The 17615-nt window shown below is 39.0% G+C and overlaps 2 protein-coding genes across 2 annotated transcripts in view; one reads left to right on the plus strand and one right to left on the minus strand.

Annotated features, from left to right (window-relative positions):
• Window positions 1-17615, minus strand: part of LOC123875801 (hemicentin-2-like) — a 357222-nt gene that overhangs the window by 124114 nt on the left and 215493 nt on the right. The window lies entirely within an intron of this gene.
• On the plus strand, window positions 4005-9418 carry LOC123875672. Its single transcript, XM_045921639.1, has one exon. It carries the CDS (start codon window positions 4005-4007, stop codon window positions 9141-9143), a length of 5139 nt encoding a protein of 1712 aa, XP_045777595.1. The 3' UTR covers window positions 9144-9418.

A 17615-nucleotide genomic window follows, 5' to 3' on the forward strand; every position in this document is an offset into this window, starting at 1 on the left:
ACAACAAAGTGATCCAATAAGGGTTCCGTTTTCCTTTTGAGGTACGGAACCCTAAAAATTAAAAATAACACTGCGCCACTGAGCATTTATTGTAAAAATAAAATAGAAACTAAACAAGCTTGTACCTAACTGATGCACAGCGAATAATCACGAGTGCCTATAAAGTGTGAAGTGATTTTCATTATCGCAAAAACCAGTTTCGGCACGTTCCTCGCGTTTCGCTGAAAATATTCCGTGTATTATTAGCTATATTGTCAACAACTAAGTTTCATTTTACCCCGATAGAGAGAGAGCCAGCGCGTGCCAGACCTTTGTTTTTTTATAAAAGCTGAAGTTTGGATCACGGTGGCTTTGGGAGATAACAGCTAAATCATACGTCAACCACATTGCCACGATACTAAGTGTCTGGCATGACGTGATTTCTTATACTATCCCGGAGAAAATATAATAATTAGACTTTGTATTGTGAGGTAAGACTTTTTTACACCTTTATTACCTGTTATCTAGAATAGAATATATTTTTAATCAAGAAAACTTTTGCAAATGCTTTTGAATAATCAAAATAATTTACCACTCGATCTAAATGAAGTTCCTACCGAGAAGAAATCTTATATCTCCCAAATCTACCATGAACCAAACTTCATAGTCACTAATCGTTCCTCCCTGTGTTGGAGGCAATACGCAGAGAAACTTTCAGCTCTTATAAAATAACGAAGGCCTGTCACGGGCTGGCTCTTATTCCATATTGTCAACATTAAGTTTCATTTTACCCTGAGCAGATAGAACGTCAGCAATACGGCTTTGAACTGTTATTTGCTTGAACTTTGTGTTTTAAGTAATCACTGTTCTGTAGGATTATGATGCGTGATGAAAATTAGTCGGGCATAGGAAGGAGCTTTGTCTTCACGTTTGAGCATTAACATAATATAATGTTTGATTAAAACCTCTTAGTATTTTGAACAAAATAATAAGGTAAATAATATTATGTTTCACGTGAAGAATATAACAACTAGGCTTGGGAATAAAATTCTAGATACATTTGGTAAGTACCTATTTATTTTTGTTGTTTAAACTGCTGTATTTTGTGGTCAATAAATGTAATGTACTTATGTACTTATTATTTATTTAATAATGTATATCCATACTATCCATACTTAATATTATAAATGCGAAAGTGTGTCTGTCTGTCTATCTGTCTGTCTGTCTGTCTTGCACGGCCCAACAGTTTAACTGATTCTGACGAAATTTGGTACAGGGTTAGCATATATCCCGGGGACGGACATGGGTTACTTTTTATCCCGGAAAATCAAAGAGTTCCTACGAGATTTAATAAAATCGATATCCACGCGGGCGAAGCCCACGCGGGTGATGATAAGTAGGTAAGTGTTAAATATAATAATACCCGGTTGAGTATATGTAGGCTTCCTTCAGAGAGCGTCTGAAATCCTCGTAGCTTTTATTATAGTTCACCTGAATAACATAAAGCGAACATAACGAAAATGAAAACCGGTCAAGTGGGAGTCGGACTCACACGGGAAGGCTTCCGTACCATCATACCAAGGTATAGGTATCTAACACTTTTATGTAGAACTCTGCAAATTAGTAACGGTCTGCGCCATCCATATTATGTGATTTAGTGAATTAAGTTTCTGTGACCACATTTTAATATTTTCTGTGTGATATAACCACAAATTCACGATTTTCGGATTTTCTCTTTCTATATCTACGTACGTCAACGGGAAGTACCCATTTACTGGTTTTCTTGACAGACACGACAGACGGGCAGACGGACAAACAGACATATACACAGACAGACAGCAAAGTGATCCTATAAGGGTTCCGTTTTTCCTTTTGAGGTACGGAACTCTAAAAAACTATGATTTTCTTTTTTTTTATGTAAATCGAGGGCAAAAAGATATAAATCACACATTTTGGACACGTTTCAAAAGATAAAAACAGCTACGTGCGACAAATGAAGGCTCACGGTCCCAAAAGGCAGGTAATCCTACATTAGATCGTAAACCGTTAAGCTGGCAAGTGGAGTCATAAAATCGGGGAATCTGCTCTTCCCGTCATAAAACTCCCATTCTCGCGAAATAACTCCAGCATATAAATAGGTCTTTCGGCATTAGTTTTTATGCTCAGGCCTTGATCCTTAATAAAGATGGCTGCGCCACTTAATGCCGTTGATTGAATTACGCAAAAACACATTATTCTGTGTCTGTTTTTGGTTTATGATCATATAGAAAACTATTTAGGAACTAGCTAATATCCGCGTCTTCAATTGTATAGAATTAATAAAGATAAAAAAAAACTCCGTGAGGATCTTCGATTTTGAGTTGTATTTCAAACGATGTGCCTCCGTATAGGTATCCCTCACAAATCTTAATCAGTTTTCTGATGGATCCGATTGTACCGCAGCGCCAAATCATCTTCATAGTTAAAACAAGTTTCACCGACACCCAACGTGTGTGCTGCTGAGCCTCACAATGAGATCAATTACGTACAATTTAAATAACAAAGGGGACGTTAACCCTCCTTGTCTCAGACCACATGTATTTTAACTATAAAATATCACTTGCTTTACCGGTGAAACATCGTGAGGGAACCTGCATGTCGAAGAGTGCGAAGTCTGCCAAACCACACTTGGCCAGTGTGATGGACTATGTCCAAAACCTTCTCGTTCTGAGAGGAGACCCGTGCTCTGTAGTAGGCCGGCGATGGATTAATTATGATGATGTTATAGTGGACTAGAGGATCCCCACGACTACGTCCGCGTGGATTTAGGATTTTAAGATCCCGTGGGAACTATTTGATTTTCCAGGATAAAAAGTTGCCCATGTCAATTACAGGGACGCAAGCTACCTCGGTACCAAACATACAAATCGGATGCGGATGGGTCTTTAGGAATCCCGCGGGAACTGTTTGACTTTCCTAGATAAAAAATAGCCTATGTCCGTCTCCGGGATATACCTAAGCTAACTCTGTACCAAATTTCGTCGGGATCGGTTAAACTGTTGGGCCGTGAAAAAGTAGCAGACAGACAGACAGACACACTTTCGCATTTATAATATTAGTATGGATTAGTAATTAAATAAATACCTCAAAAGCTCAGTTACAGTATGGAAAAGACAGACAGCACTCTGTATTTAATCAAAGACCACTCCAATCAGTGGTGGTTGATTAAAACAGAGTTATGAATCTCCAAAAAGAACCCATACGAAAATCTCAATATTCAAATGTATGTGGGTACCTACGTATGACCTTTATAAAAATTTGTATGAGCCCTTTGTTCGTGTGTACCAGACGTTAAAAACTTATTGTGCTTATGGCCTTACAAAAACTGAAATAGTCTGTGGCGAATGACAAATGTCACGTCTGACGTTTGTCACTTTGATTTTTATATATTCGAAAAAGGATTGTTAATTTTGCATCAATGTAGCAATTATTGTTAAAATAAACGTTATTATACGTATTCGCAAAACAGTTTTACTACTAAAGTCAAAAAGACCAAATACCACCAACAATCAAACAAATTATTGGTCAGCTTCGAACCAAATAACCAGCGGGGACAAGACTTGTGGCGCGACTTCGCATCACCGCAAAGCGACTCGGTGAGACGTGCCAGCCAAGACATCCCATCTAAATCCTTATCCTATATTCCTAATTCCTGTGTTAACACAGTGTTCAACAATCTAACGCTATTTATCTACGCGCTACAACATTTACATGTAAGTACTTTGCTGTGACTTTACTTCTCTTTTACAAACTACAAAATGTCTAAAACTGATCTTACTTTGCCTAAATCTCCATTGTTAGACCCATCTGCGCAATTATTAAAAGAGTTAATCAAACAAAGGGGGGTTTTAAAGGGCAGATTAACTAAATTATCTGCATATGTAAGTTCCTTTGAAAATCAGGTTTTAGACCGCAGTAAGCGGGCAGAATTAAATTTAAGAATACAAGGTGCATCTAACTTGTTGTCTGAATTCAATCAAGTTCAAATGAAGTTAGATGGACTCCTTCCAGACTCAGAGGATGATGAGCAGCTCGAAGAGAGGGAATGCTTTGAAAACAAATATTATGCTATCATAGCTCAAGCAGAGTGCATCTTAGGTACTGAGTCCGTGCCATCTATTGTGAGAAATGAGTGTAGGGACAATCATGATGCGTATCAGGCGGTAAAGCTGCCGACTATCAACTTACCTTCCTTTGATGGTTCGTACGAACAGTGGCTCGAGTTTAAGAATACTTATGTGTCTCTTGTTCATGTGTCAAATACTATAAGTATAATTCAAAAATTTCACTATCTTAAGTCTGCACTTAAGGGCCCTGCCGCACTAGTTATTAATTCAATTGAATTTACACCAGATAATTATTTTGTTGCCTGGGAATTACTTATGAATAGATATAATAATAGTAGGCTTCTGATACATAATCATGTTAAAGCGTTGTTCACTATTCAACAAATATCGAAGGAGTCGCCTGTATTGTTGCGCAAACTAATTGATGTTGTGTTAAAGAACCTAAGATCCCTGAAGTTACTAGGCGAGCCCACAGAACATTGGGACACACTTATAATTTACATGGTTGTGTCAAAACTAGACGACTCAACGGAGCGAGCGTGGGAAAAACATAGGAGTGAGTTAGGATTAGGCGAACAACAGAAGGATGGCAAAGTGCTAGTACAGGTGACTCATTTGTTGGAGTTTTTAAAGGCAAGGGCTGACATGTTGGAAACACTACACGTGTCACATAGTAAAAATAATCAAGATTTTAATAAGTTTACAAAAAATTCAAATAATAGTCCAGGCAATAGGGATACTTCGGGTAACAAGGTACGCTGCAATGTGTCCACTTCTAATTTGGACAAACAGTTTAAGAGATCATGCCCGTACTGTAAAGACATTCACAACCTATATTCATGCCAGACCTTTTTGGACTCCACCATAGACAATAAAATTAATTTTATTAAGAAAAATAAATTATGCGTGAATTGTCTCCGTGCCGGGCACGGACCGGACGTTTGTAGGTTCGGGCCCTGCCGGAAGTGCAACCTCAAACATAACACAATTATCCATCGCGAACGCAGCGCAACTGAAGGTCAAGTGGCACTACCACTAGCACCAGCGCAGAATGAATGCATCAGTGACTCACCTCAATGCACATCGGTTCAGACCTACTCGTCACAGGTTATTAGTGGTTCAGACGTCAAATGCGCGCAGGCGTCACTCACACAACCTGTATTGTTATCGACCGCGCTAGTCAGAGTAACAGATGATTCGGGAAAAACTATTATATGCCGCGTCATGCTTGATAGCGGGAGTCAGTGTTGCTTTATACGAAAGGCAATCTGCGACCAAATTAATACGCCATTAATACAGTCCACACGAAAAATACAAGGAATAGGAAATTCCGTCACACAATGTTTTCAATCGTGCAAAATTAACATTCGATCATTAAATGACGATTATTCTACCCATGTACAATGTTTGGTGTTACCGCAAATAACACCACCAGCGCCATCTATACCTATTAATTTCAATCAAATTAAAATTCCGCATCACATAACGCTAGCTGATCCCTCATACCTGGACGGTTTTGACATAGACATCTTAATAGGTGCTGATCACTTTTGGGACCTGTTAAGCGAAGGGAAAATTCCCCTTGCGAGTGGCCCCTTCTTACAAAATACAAAACTAGGTTGGGTCATTTCAGGACCGATAAATAACTTACCGGTTATTTCTAATACTATCCTTTGTAACTACACACAATTACATTCAATCGACTCCCAGTTACGCAAATTCTGGGAGCTTGAAGAAGTTTCCCCTGGCTTTCATGTGCAGTCTGAGGTGGAGCGCGCTTGCGAAGAAGACTTTGTCCTAAATACTAGGCGCGATCCTCAGGGACGATTTATTGTTAAAATACCATTCAGCGAGTCTCCCACCTTACTAGGTGACTCGTATACACAAGCATACAGGCGTTTAGTCGCTCTGGAAAAACGACTTTCTCGTTCAACGAATTGCGCGCAGCTATACAAGGCTTTTATTGACGAATATATTAGCCTGGGGCACATGGATCGTATACACGATTTTCCAACTCCACATTACTTCATGCCACACTTCTGTGTGTTTAACGAAAATAGTACCACAACCAAATTACGCGTCGTTTTCGATGCAAGCGCCAAATCCACCAGTGATAAATCCCTAAATGACTTACAAATGGTTGGCCCACCTATTCAAGGTGACTTATTTGCAATTTTACTGCGGTTTCGTGAAAATGCCTACATAGCTTGCGCCGATATAGAAAAAATGTACAGGCAGGTCTTAATAGATGTCAGTCAGCGTGACCTTCAACTTATCCTATGGCGTTCTAATCCTGCGGCTCCATTGGAAATTTATAGGCTGAACACGGTGACGTACGGGACGGCATCGGCACCTTTTCTTAGCGTTCGATGCTTACGGCAGTTGGCTATGGAATGCAATGATGTGGATGTAAAGCGAATTATTACACATGATTTCTATGTTGATGACATGATAACAGGGTCGGACGATAAAGATGAATTGTTAAAGTTATGTGAAAAGACAGCGAACGTTTTATCTACAGGATGTTTTCCACTTCGAAAGTGGGTCTTTAATTTCAAAAACGATTCTTTACCGTCGTCTCATACGCTCAAAGATTTGTCTTTAGGAGAACCAGGAATCGGATTGACTTATCCTCCTCAATCAAAGACGTTGGGATTGAGTTGGATAAGTCAATCCGATCAACTTAACTATCAATCTAAAGTTCGATTACCTTCAACTAAAATTACTAAACGCGTGATTTTGTCTACGATTTCACAGATTTTTGACCCTTTAGGTCTATTAAGCCCTACTATCATGACCGTCAAAATTCTGTTACAAAGACTGTGGCTACTTAAAACTGACTGGGATACGCAATTGCCAGAAGAGGTAGCTGACGAATTTAAAAGGTTTCTTAGTAATTTAGACGTGCTTAGCTGTTTAAGAATACCGCGTCATACGTTTACTAAGCACCACATACGCGCGGAATTGCACATATTTACCGACGCCTCGCAAAAGGCATATGGGGCGTGTGCATATATACGCACATTAACACAAAACGGCAGCGTATCGGTAAGGTTATTATGCGCAAAAGGAAAGGTAGCTCCTTTGAAACCTTTAACCGTTCCGAGGTTGGAATTGTGTGGTGCCGTAACAGGTGCTAAACTTTGCGTTAAAATAATAGAATCATTGCGTTGTGAGTTTGATGACGTCACTCTGTGGACCGATTCGACCATTGTACTAGGGTGGCTACGTATGGCGCCCTATCAACTTAAAACTTACGTACAAAACAGAGTAGTTGAAGTGCAAGAGATGACGCGTAATTATGCGTGGTATCATGTAGCGACTCAGGATAACCCAGCAGATTTAGTATCGAGGGGTGTTGATCTCAAATCACTCGAAAAATCAAACCTGTGGTGGGAAGGCCCACAGTTTTTTCGTGATCCTAATTTCAAGCCGCGCGCGATTAAGACTCCTACGGCTAGTAAGGTTGCTGACCTACCGGAGGTTAAAGTTTTACACACCCAAAATGTTAATCCTCAGGAAGGTCAGTACATTGATCCTGTTATCACGTTTTCCAGATTCTCCCAGTTCAGTCGCATTCAGCGCGCTATGGCGTATGTTAAGCGTTTCATACACAATGCGCAATCACCGAGCAACAAACTGTCCGGTGCGCTGGATGTGGATGAGCTGAGAGAAGCGGTAAATACTCTTGCTCGGTTATCGCAACAGGAATCATTTCCGGAATATAATACTTTGCGCAATAATAAACCATTAGCAAAACGGAGCCAGTTAATGAAGTTAAGCGTATTCATTGATGAAAATGATTTAATTAGAGTGGGCGGTCGTTTATACAATGCTTCCGAATTCAATTATAATAAGAAACACCCCATTCTTTTATCAGCAAAGCATCCTTTCACCTATTTGTTATTCCGATATGAACATTTACGGCAACTGCATGCAGCTCCACAGTTGCTGCTATTTACCATTCGAGAGTCGTGGTGGCCTATCGGTGGTAGGAACCTCGCAAAAAAGGTTGTGCACGAGTGTATAATTTGCACACGGTTAAGCGGTAAAACTCTAACGCCAATAATGGGCAACCTCCCAGCCGAGCGTCTAGCTCCAAGTTTTCCATTTGCAGTTAGTGGAGTTGACTATTTTGGGCCAGTATTCGTACTGAATCGCAAAGGAAGAGGCGCTAAATTAATAAAGGCGTACGTTAGCCTGTTCGTTTGCTTTGCAACACGAGCTATTCATCTCGAGTTAGTCGGAGATTTATCGACTGATGCGTATCTGCTGGCGCTAAAGCGTTTCGTCTCGCGGCGTGGCAAGCCAGCCGAGATCTTCTCTGATAACGGAAGGAATTTTACAGGTCTAATGACAGAATTTTCAAAATTTTTAGCTAATTGCGCAGATGAGATTAAAGAATTCGCTATAAACAATAACATTAAGTTTAAGTTTATCCCTCCATATTCTCCGCATTTTGGAGGGCTGTGGGAAGCAGGGGTAAAGTCATGTAAGCACCATATTAGACGGGTTGTAGGCAATGCAAATTTTACATTTGAGGAGTTTAGCACGGTGTTGGCACAGGTAGAAGCCGTCCTTAACTCCCGTCCCCTATCTCCTATGTCGACTGATCCGAACGATTTCACCCCTCTCACACCCGCACACTTCTTGGTTGGCCGTCCGCTGACGTCGCCTGCCTGTGAAGACTACGAGCAAGTACCAGCGCATCGACTCACGCGCTATCAGCGAGTCGAGCAAGCCCGACAGCACTTCTGGAGCCGGTGGTCCAAAGAGTATGTCTCCGAGCTCCAAGTGAGAACCAAATGGAACAAGGCCGGTGACAGTTTAAAAGAAGACACACTTGTGCTCATAAAGGAAGACAACAATCCCCCTCTGAAGTGGAGTATGGGCCGCATCGTCGCCATCTTCCCCGGAAAGGACGGAGTCTCTAGGGTAGCATCCATACGCATGGCTAATGGCAACGTGGTACGGCGAGCGTTCTCGAAGATCTGCCCCTTACCAGTGACGTGTGGTCCGAATTCAACTGCTCCAACCAGTCCAACCGGTACCAAGTGATTGAGAACCTTTGAAAGTGATGCCTTTCAAGGCCGGGGGAGTGTTCGTGTGTACCAGACGTTAAAAACTTATTGTGCTTATGGCCTTACAAAAACTGAAATAGTCTGTGGCGAATGACAAATGTCACGTCTGACGTTTGTCACTTTGATTTTTATATATTCGAAAAAGGATTGTTAATTTTGCATCAATGTAGCAATTATTGTTAAAATAAACGTTATTATACGTATTCGCAAAACAGTTTTACTACTAAAGTCAAAAAGACCAAATACCACCAACAATCAAACACCTTTTTTTCACGTTTCAGCATGGCTTACGGCGATTTTTTAACCTAACCTACATTCTACAGAAACAATTTTTTTTGGCTAAATGGCGACTCTACCAATTCACAACGTACCTACTCTGTAAATATAGGTACGTAAACTAATATTATTTTGTCACACAAGTGTAAATTAAAAATTTTTAACACCCCTGACAAGTGAAGGTTACAGTAACTAGAAAAGAGCTGATAACTTTCAAACGGCTGAACCGATTTTCTTGGATTATAGTTTAGAACACTCTCGATAAAGCGATCTTTCAAACGAAAAAAACTAAATTAAAATCGGTTCATTAGTTTAGGAGCTACGATGCCACAGACAGATACACAGATATACACGTCAAACTTATAACGTTCCTCTTTTTGGGTCGGGGGTTAAAAATGTACAGTGAAAAGAAATCTACCTACTCGTACCTACTATAAAATGCGATATATAATCAGTAAGACAAGGGTTTCTCGCGTCTTTATCATCGACAAGAGATGTGTCGCATTAACTGTGCTGAGGTCGATTGCGAAAATGTTATTTTACCGCTAAATCGCAACCAACTCTAATTGGCTGAAATGGATTACTGCAGCAAGAATTCAGTTAAACCGAACAGTTTGAGAGATTGTGGCAGTGTATGAGGTGTGATAGTTTTATTAAACCCGTACCTACTCCTTATTGGTTCCTGAACGAAATCCTATCGGCACGCTAATCCGCTTGGCGGCATACTTTATTAGTAGCGTGGTAACTAGCCACGGCCGAAGCCTTCCATCAGACGATTTCAAAATTATACCTAAATTGCCCCTTCCGGGAATCGAAACCAGGAGCCGCTTCAGATCGAAGTATAGCGCTTACCAGTGCCAGGGAAGAGTTTCCACAATCGATAAATATCTTCAAGGCAAAAGTGAATAGGCGTCTTCAAGGCAAGGGCGCGTCATCATTGTTTTTTTATAAAGCACTAGATGATGCCCTCGCCTTCATCCGCGTGGATTTAGGTTTTTTAAATCCCGTGGGAACTCGTTGATTTTCCGGAATGAAAAGTAGCCCATGTCAATTTCCGATACCCAAGCTACCTTTATACCAAACATATCAATCGGTTAGACGGATGGGCTTTTCAGAATCCCGTGGGAACTCTATGATTTTCCGGGATAAAAAGTAGCCTATGTCCTTCCCCGGGATGTAAGCTAACTATGTGCTTACTAAATTTCATCAAAATTGGTTAAATTGTTTGGCTGTGAAAAGCTAGCAAACAGACAGACAGACGCACTTTCGCACTTATAATATTATCAAGTATGGATAATATGGATGATTGTCGTCAAGCGCAACCATATTATGCAATTAAAAAAAATCGACTTGCTGGCTACTGTAGTAGGTACTTATTTTCATAGATGTATCCTATGTATTGAATATATTTGTTTCATATTGTAGGGTGGAACCCATTGTGAATTGTACCTAATTGACATAACGTTAATTACAGGAATTGCACCCGTCTGTTTACGTAAGCAACAATAATGTTCCACGCAAAACCCTGTAACGAGTACAATACCATTCAAAATTACAAAGGAGAATAAACAACGCATTATCAGGGTTAATTTATATTTGCATACAATTTACAATTCATACTAATATTCCGTATCCTAGCTGCGCCCTTGCTGGGAAACGGTATTTTACACCAAGTGAGAAAAAATCAAAAAATTTATAAACAAGAAGTTTGACGTGTGTATCTGTGTATCTGTCTGTGGCATCGTAGCGCCTAAACGAATGAACCGATTTTAAATAAGTTTTTTTTTGTTTGAAAGGTGGCTTGGCTTGATCGAGAGTGTTCTTAGCTATAATCTAAAAAAATTGGTTCAGCTGTTTAATCTATTCTACAAAATATTTGAAACGCACGAAGCTGCAGCCGCCATGACGAATTCCGACTGTGACGTTACGTGGATTGTAGTTGTAATGTATTTAAATGCATTTTTCTTGCACTTGTAAATTGAAATAACGTTTTACAGGATACATACTTACATGGCACAGTCTAGCATGAATTACCTACTTAGTTCATACGAATTTGTAAGCTCTGATCTTTGGCTTTGGTACGGATGGGGTTTAGCACTATTTAGTACCAAAGTTTAGAAACTATCACAGCTTCTGTGTCTCGCCCTCTAGTTCTTAAACTACAGTTTCTAGAACCGTTAGGAATTCTAGCTCTGCCCTTTAATTTCAGTCTAAGATGGAAGCGGGGGGTGGGGGAGTGGGGGGAGGGGGGGTATGGTAGTTTTTATTAAAGCCATACCCCTTTGGTTTCTACACGGCATGCATCGCATCGGAACGCCAAATCGCTTGGCGGCACGGCTTTGCCAGTAGGGTGTTAATTAGCCACGGCCGAAGCCTCCCACCAAAAAAAAATGCTAAGGATTTCTATCGGTTGATAATTAAAAAAAAAGAAAAATTGGTTGTCTGTAAAGTCGGTTTACTGTTTAGTTGAACGTGACAACAAAGGCCGATTGTGCTTCTTTGTCGCTCGTTCCGCGCTCTCGCTTGCACTTCAAACCTTACATGGAACGCCTCAGAGCGAGGTAACGCCGCATGAGTCATGTTTTTTCGTGCGTACAGCCGGCTCTACCGAATTATAAGACGTTGTCACGTCAAAATTAAAAATTCAGTTATAGGTTGAAGTCGCATGAAAAAAGCAAGTATTAAAAATATATTTTTTACTTGTAATCAACTTCCAGATGAGCGTGCTAAGGACGAAGGATGAAATATTCCATTTCATTCCAAACGGAACGTGACAGAGCGTCGGTTTCCTAATCTACACGAGTTGGGGGGTCCTTTTGATCTTTTATACTGCGCACTTCCTTTGACGGCTGGAAATATTGGTGGAATCAGGTTTTATGGTAGCACGTAGCCCTCCGCACTTGTAAATATCGGACCTTCGTACAAACTATTGAAATACCGTGAATCTTTCTTTTTAGGGTTCTACAATAAGACAAGGGACAAGGTCTTTGAGTCGCACGCATTTAAAAAGCAATAAAATCTGTCCTAAACCGAACAAGTGTCTAAAATAGAGGGCCAAGGGGCGCAAATATAAAAATATAGAAAATAATTTCATATTTTTGCCTTTTGGGTTGAAAACCATGGGTTGGTAGGACAAAGATGCTAGATCATTTTTTCCATCCTGTCTCACGTAGCAAGGTAGTCAGTCCAAAGGTGACCGGCAGGCTGGCAGTTACTTTGTTCAGCATGTCATTCTGGTCATTCAACGAGGTAATGCTGCCAGCATTCATACCCCATTACAGTGAAGCCAAATTTCATGCTTCTAGGTCAAAGGGAAGTAAGCTATAGGTTTTTTGACAGAACGACAAACATGCGGACAGACGGACAAATAGAAGGACAGACGGACAGACAGAAAGACGGACGGACAGACGGACAGACAGTCAGATGGACGGATGGAGGGACAGACGGACGGATGGATAGATGGACGAATGGACAGACGGACAACAATGTGAAGGGTTTCTTTTTCCTTTTCAGGTACAGAACCCTAAAAAATCTGTTCAAATCATAATAATAATTATACTGCTTTAAAAGCTATTAATGCAGCTTTTATTGTAACAATAGTTCAAGGCCTCAATCCAATATCTTTCAGTTTACCTCAACAAAAGGTCCACGTACTCACACAAAAAAACCTCAGTCACGCTATCACAATATAACCTGAGGGTCGTCCAAACGAATCTATAGTGATATAGATACTAGATATAGCTAGATCCAGCTTTCCATTAACTATTGTAGAGGCAACCATCAATCAAACGCGTAATATGAAACGCCTACAAAGCATTACGTATGGTAAGGCCTAGTGCTCATAGGAGGAAAGATACCTACGCACCAGTTCCTTATTCTTTTTCTAGCTGACCCGCCACGGCTTTGCTTTCGATGAAATTTCTAATAATCCTTTCTTAGTGCAGGTGCTATATTTTTTTTTCAATCTAAGTAACTTTATACTTATAGGCTTGCACTTGATTGCAATCAAGGTGATACTGCCACTGATTCGGATTAGAGTTTTCGCATCTTTTTCTTACTCATGTAATATGAAAAAGATAGACATAGTTTGACAGTTTTAAGGTGCCAGTCGGGAATCTTTTGTTGGTAGAGTACCTACACTAAAAAGAGTGTTTAAATTTAATTTTCCGTCTTTTTTTAGTAATATGAAATAGAAAAAGATGCAGATACACATTACATTTGGTTTAGAGAAAAACATCAATTAATGTAGCCTTAGATGGAGCGCGCCTGCCTAGGTTCTTATTAAGTAACTCTTTTTTTTAAAAGTACTAATATTACAGCTAGCGGGAAAATTGAAGGCAATTCTATATTTTAGTAAAGAGTACTAGAAATCTACGTGAAGTTTTTAGACGCAGCAATTTTAATTATACTTTGATATTTTGTCAGTCAGTTTCTCGTTCTGCGTCAGTTCTACTGAGGGTCTATGTTTTAAAAAATCTTAATCAGCTGTCCATCCTTTCATACAAATATATAGTTGATAAAATCAATAATGTTATGCAATTTTACCGCCATTACAAAATCTAAGGAATATTTTAAACAGAAACATCCATTTGCACTGTAAAAATTTACGTCCCTCAGTCCTATTAAAATTAGCAATGCAAATTTTAAAGTCCGAGAAAATTTTATCTTTCTTGTGAATTACACTGTTGGATTTTGTTACCACAGATTTATAGAAAATTGTCGCATTTGTTATGACAAAATTAATTTTAACTCTAACTTTCTCATTCTTGCAATATTTTTATCATAAAAAGAAAAAATGTCAGTGTGTGTGCTCGGCCTTACATTATCTAGTTATAAAAAACCAATATGGGTATCAGTCATTAATAATAATAATAGACGATACTATTTATAATGCTTCACATTTATACTTAAGTTTCAGTTAAAACGAGATGGATTTATGTCAGCCATATAACGTTGTCTCGTTTTAACAGTGTCTGAAGTCTAAGCAAAGTCAAAGTTCACTCTATAGATCTCAGCCTAAATTGCTTGAAATGCACAGAACTCCGAAAAATTTGGTGTGCGTACCCTGGATCGAACAAAAATATATAATGCATCTCCATACTATATATAGCCAATCAAAATCGTTAAAGAATAAGAAGTAGACTTAAATTTAAAAGAATCATAAGCGAAAGGGGAATAGAACTCTGTTTTTAACAAGTAGGTACGTTGGCTGTAGCTTGAATTCAAGATTCAAGATTCTTTATTTGCAGAAACATTTTTTACAATGAGATGTTATTCAAATTCAAATTCAAAGTGTTTTTATTCAATTAGACATTTACAAGTGCTTTTGAATCGTCAAAAAAATCTGCCACTGGTTCGGAATGCCGTTCCCACCGAGAAGAACCAGCAAGAAACTCGGCGGTTGCTCTTTTCAAGTAGATATTCAATTTACAATAATATGCCATACTGTATACAAGCAAATGCAGCGCCGTGTGCTGCTGGAGCGAGTCAAATCCAAGCTGTTTTGTCATTTAGATAGACTTCGATTGTATAATAAGCTTTTTTCAGGATATTACATATTGTAGAAATGTTTCATTACATAACCAGGCATGCAAAATTAGTACAAAGTACAATTCATATTTAACCTATTTTTTTAAACAAAAATTCATCTATTGTGTAGAAGCACCTTTCCATTAGCTCCGTTAACAGCCTTGCCTTAACAGTTAATAAATACCTATGGACGTTGCCGGTCGTTTCTTAAAACTAGCATAACTCCAATAGCATTCCGAATGGCTCCCAAGCCGCACTTTGTATATAAATTCACTGTATTCTTAATTATATTGCGTAGCTTCAGCCAATTTTCCCCCTAAGAGTCGTCTGGAGTCTTGGACCGCAATACTCATAAACTATGTTGGAGTAAGGACTTAATTTATTTATCGTTTCTCAGCTTAAAGTGCTTTTTGTTTACGCTACAAACTGTACGCGACTCCGCGCGTGACTCGTTATATTGTCTTAAAATATCTAGCTGATGCCAGCAATGTTGTACGTGTGTATTTAGTTTTTTAAAATCCCACGGGAACTCTGACTTTTAGAGACAAAAGTAGCCTATATCACTCTCCAATTCTGCAATTATATCTATCCAAAGTCACGTCGATCCGTTGCAGCTGATTGAAGGACAAGCCAACAAACTAAAACACTTTGGCATTTACAATACGGTTAGTGATCCAGCTGTTTAAATCTATACTACTGACTATTATTAATGTGAAAGTCTGTATGTCTTGTTTTTTCCACAACGTTTCTGATGCCCTTATTGCCCTTCTGGACTTTGTATACCAAAGCAAAAGAATAACCTTTTTTTAAATGAGCGTACCCTAACTTAGACTGTATAGTGCGTTTCAACGAATAGTACCTATGGCGTTATGTTGGCTCCCCTGTCTGTTGGGTGGTCATTGGGACCATAATGGCATGAGAAGACGCAGATTTTGTTTATTTTCATTTGATTTTCACTTCATTCATTCAGGAAAATCAAATGAAAATAAACAAAATCTGCGTCTTCTTATGCAAATATGGTGCCAATTACTTGGATAGACAGGGGAGCCAACATAACGCCATAGGTACTATTCGTTGAAACGCACTATAACATTGCTTTCCATTAGACTGTCGTGAATTGTAAGTCTATTTTGCAAAAAAAAAATATGTGTTAATAGGCACCAATACCTACTCACTACAAGTTAATAGTGTTATCCTGATGATATTTCAGTGCAAGCGATCGTACTCAAATTCCATCCATTGTTCCAGCTATATTATCTCGGCGACACCATGATAAAAGTTTCCGGTGGCAGAACAAAAGAGACATGGAGACGTATATTTTTACAAAAATAAATAAAATAATAATAAATAAAATAAAATGGCGCAGCAAAAAATGCAACCCATATTATAATAATTATGAAAGTGTGTTTGTTTGTTGGTTTGTCCCTTAATCACGCCACAACGCAATGGAGCAACGTTATTTTTTAAAAATTGTAGAGTCGCTCAAAGTCGTCCGTGTATCCGTCGTCCGTGTGTCCGTGTCAGTGATACGATAATATTATTTATTCTAAATACTTAAAACGAAAAGCTGACTGACTGACTGATCTATCAACGCAAAGCTTAAACTACTGGATGGATCGGGCTGTTTGGCATGCAGATAGTTACGACGCAGACATTCGGTAAGAAAGGATTTTTGAAAATTGAATTTTATGGAGTCCACGCGGACGAAGTCACGGGAATAAGCTAGTATAAGCATAAAAGTAAAATTATTTTGGTATATTTATGGATATATTTTATTATACTTCCCGCAAGATGACACTAACATAAATATCGATTTTCAACTGTAAACTTATTGATGTTTATAATAACAGGAATAGGTACTGAACTGAATATTTGAACTTCAAAATATATATAATATTAATTAAATATATTTGAACTGCGCTACTCCATTGCATACCGTGTCCATAATATATACTAATAAAAACTGACTTATACAGTATTATGTTTAATCTAAACACGGAGGTTCCGTAGGTATTTTTACTTCTTTTATTTTTAATACTTTTGATGAAAAAGTACACATTCATAGTACCTAGTACTTACCTATATCTTTTCAATTTTCATGGTATTACAATGGTATCCTGTAGTTGCCCAACTCACCTCTGTCGCCTTTTTTAAACAAAAGTATTAATTCAATAAATAATTTCAAAATAATTTCAATTTTCATGGTATTACAATGGTATCCATGACCTCATCCCATAACCCAGATATCAAGTCAAAGCTAATCACAATACTGAAGCATTTTTGTGCCCTTTCTTTGAAATAGTCATGCACATCACATACCACTGACAGCATTATGAAAAATTCAGGCATACAGGTTTCCTCACAATGTTTTCCTTCACTGTTGAAGCAAGTGATCCCTCGGCAACCTGGGCGGTCTACTCGGCTTCTGGAGCGAGCTTGGATGGCTGGAGTGAACTCCGGCGGGGAGGGGCAACGCACGCACAACAGACGGAAACGTTTAAGTGCGGAAACCAGCCCAGAGAGAAGAAGAAGAAGAAGCAAGTGATATTTAATTGCACATAACTCCGAAAAATTTGAAGTGAGCGTCCAGAATCAAACCACGAAGCGCTCGAATAAAATGCCGACGTGTTAACCACTAGGCTAT

The sequence above is a fragment of the Maniola jurtina genome, chromosome 20 (genome assembly GCF_905333055.1).
Source record: "Maniola jurtina chromosome 20, ilManJurt1.1, whole genome shotgun sequence".
Taxonomy (NCBI): domain Eukaryota; kingdom Metazoa; phylum Arthropoda; class Insecta; order Lepidoptera; family Nymphalidae; genus Maniola; species Maniola jurtina.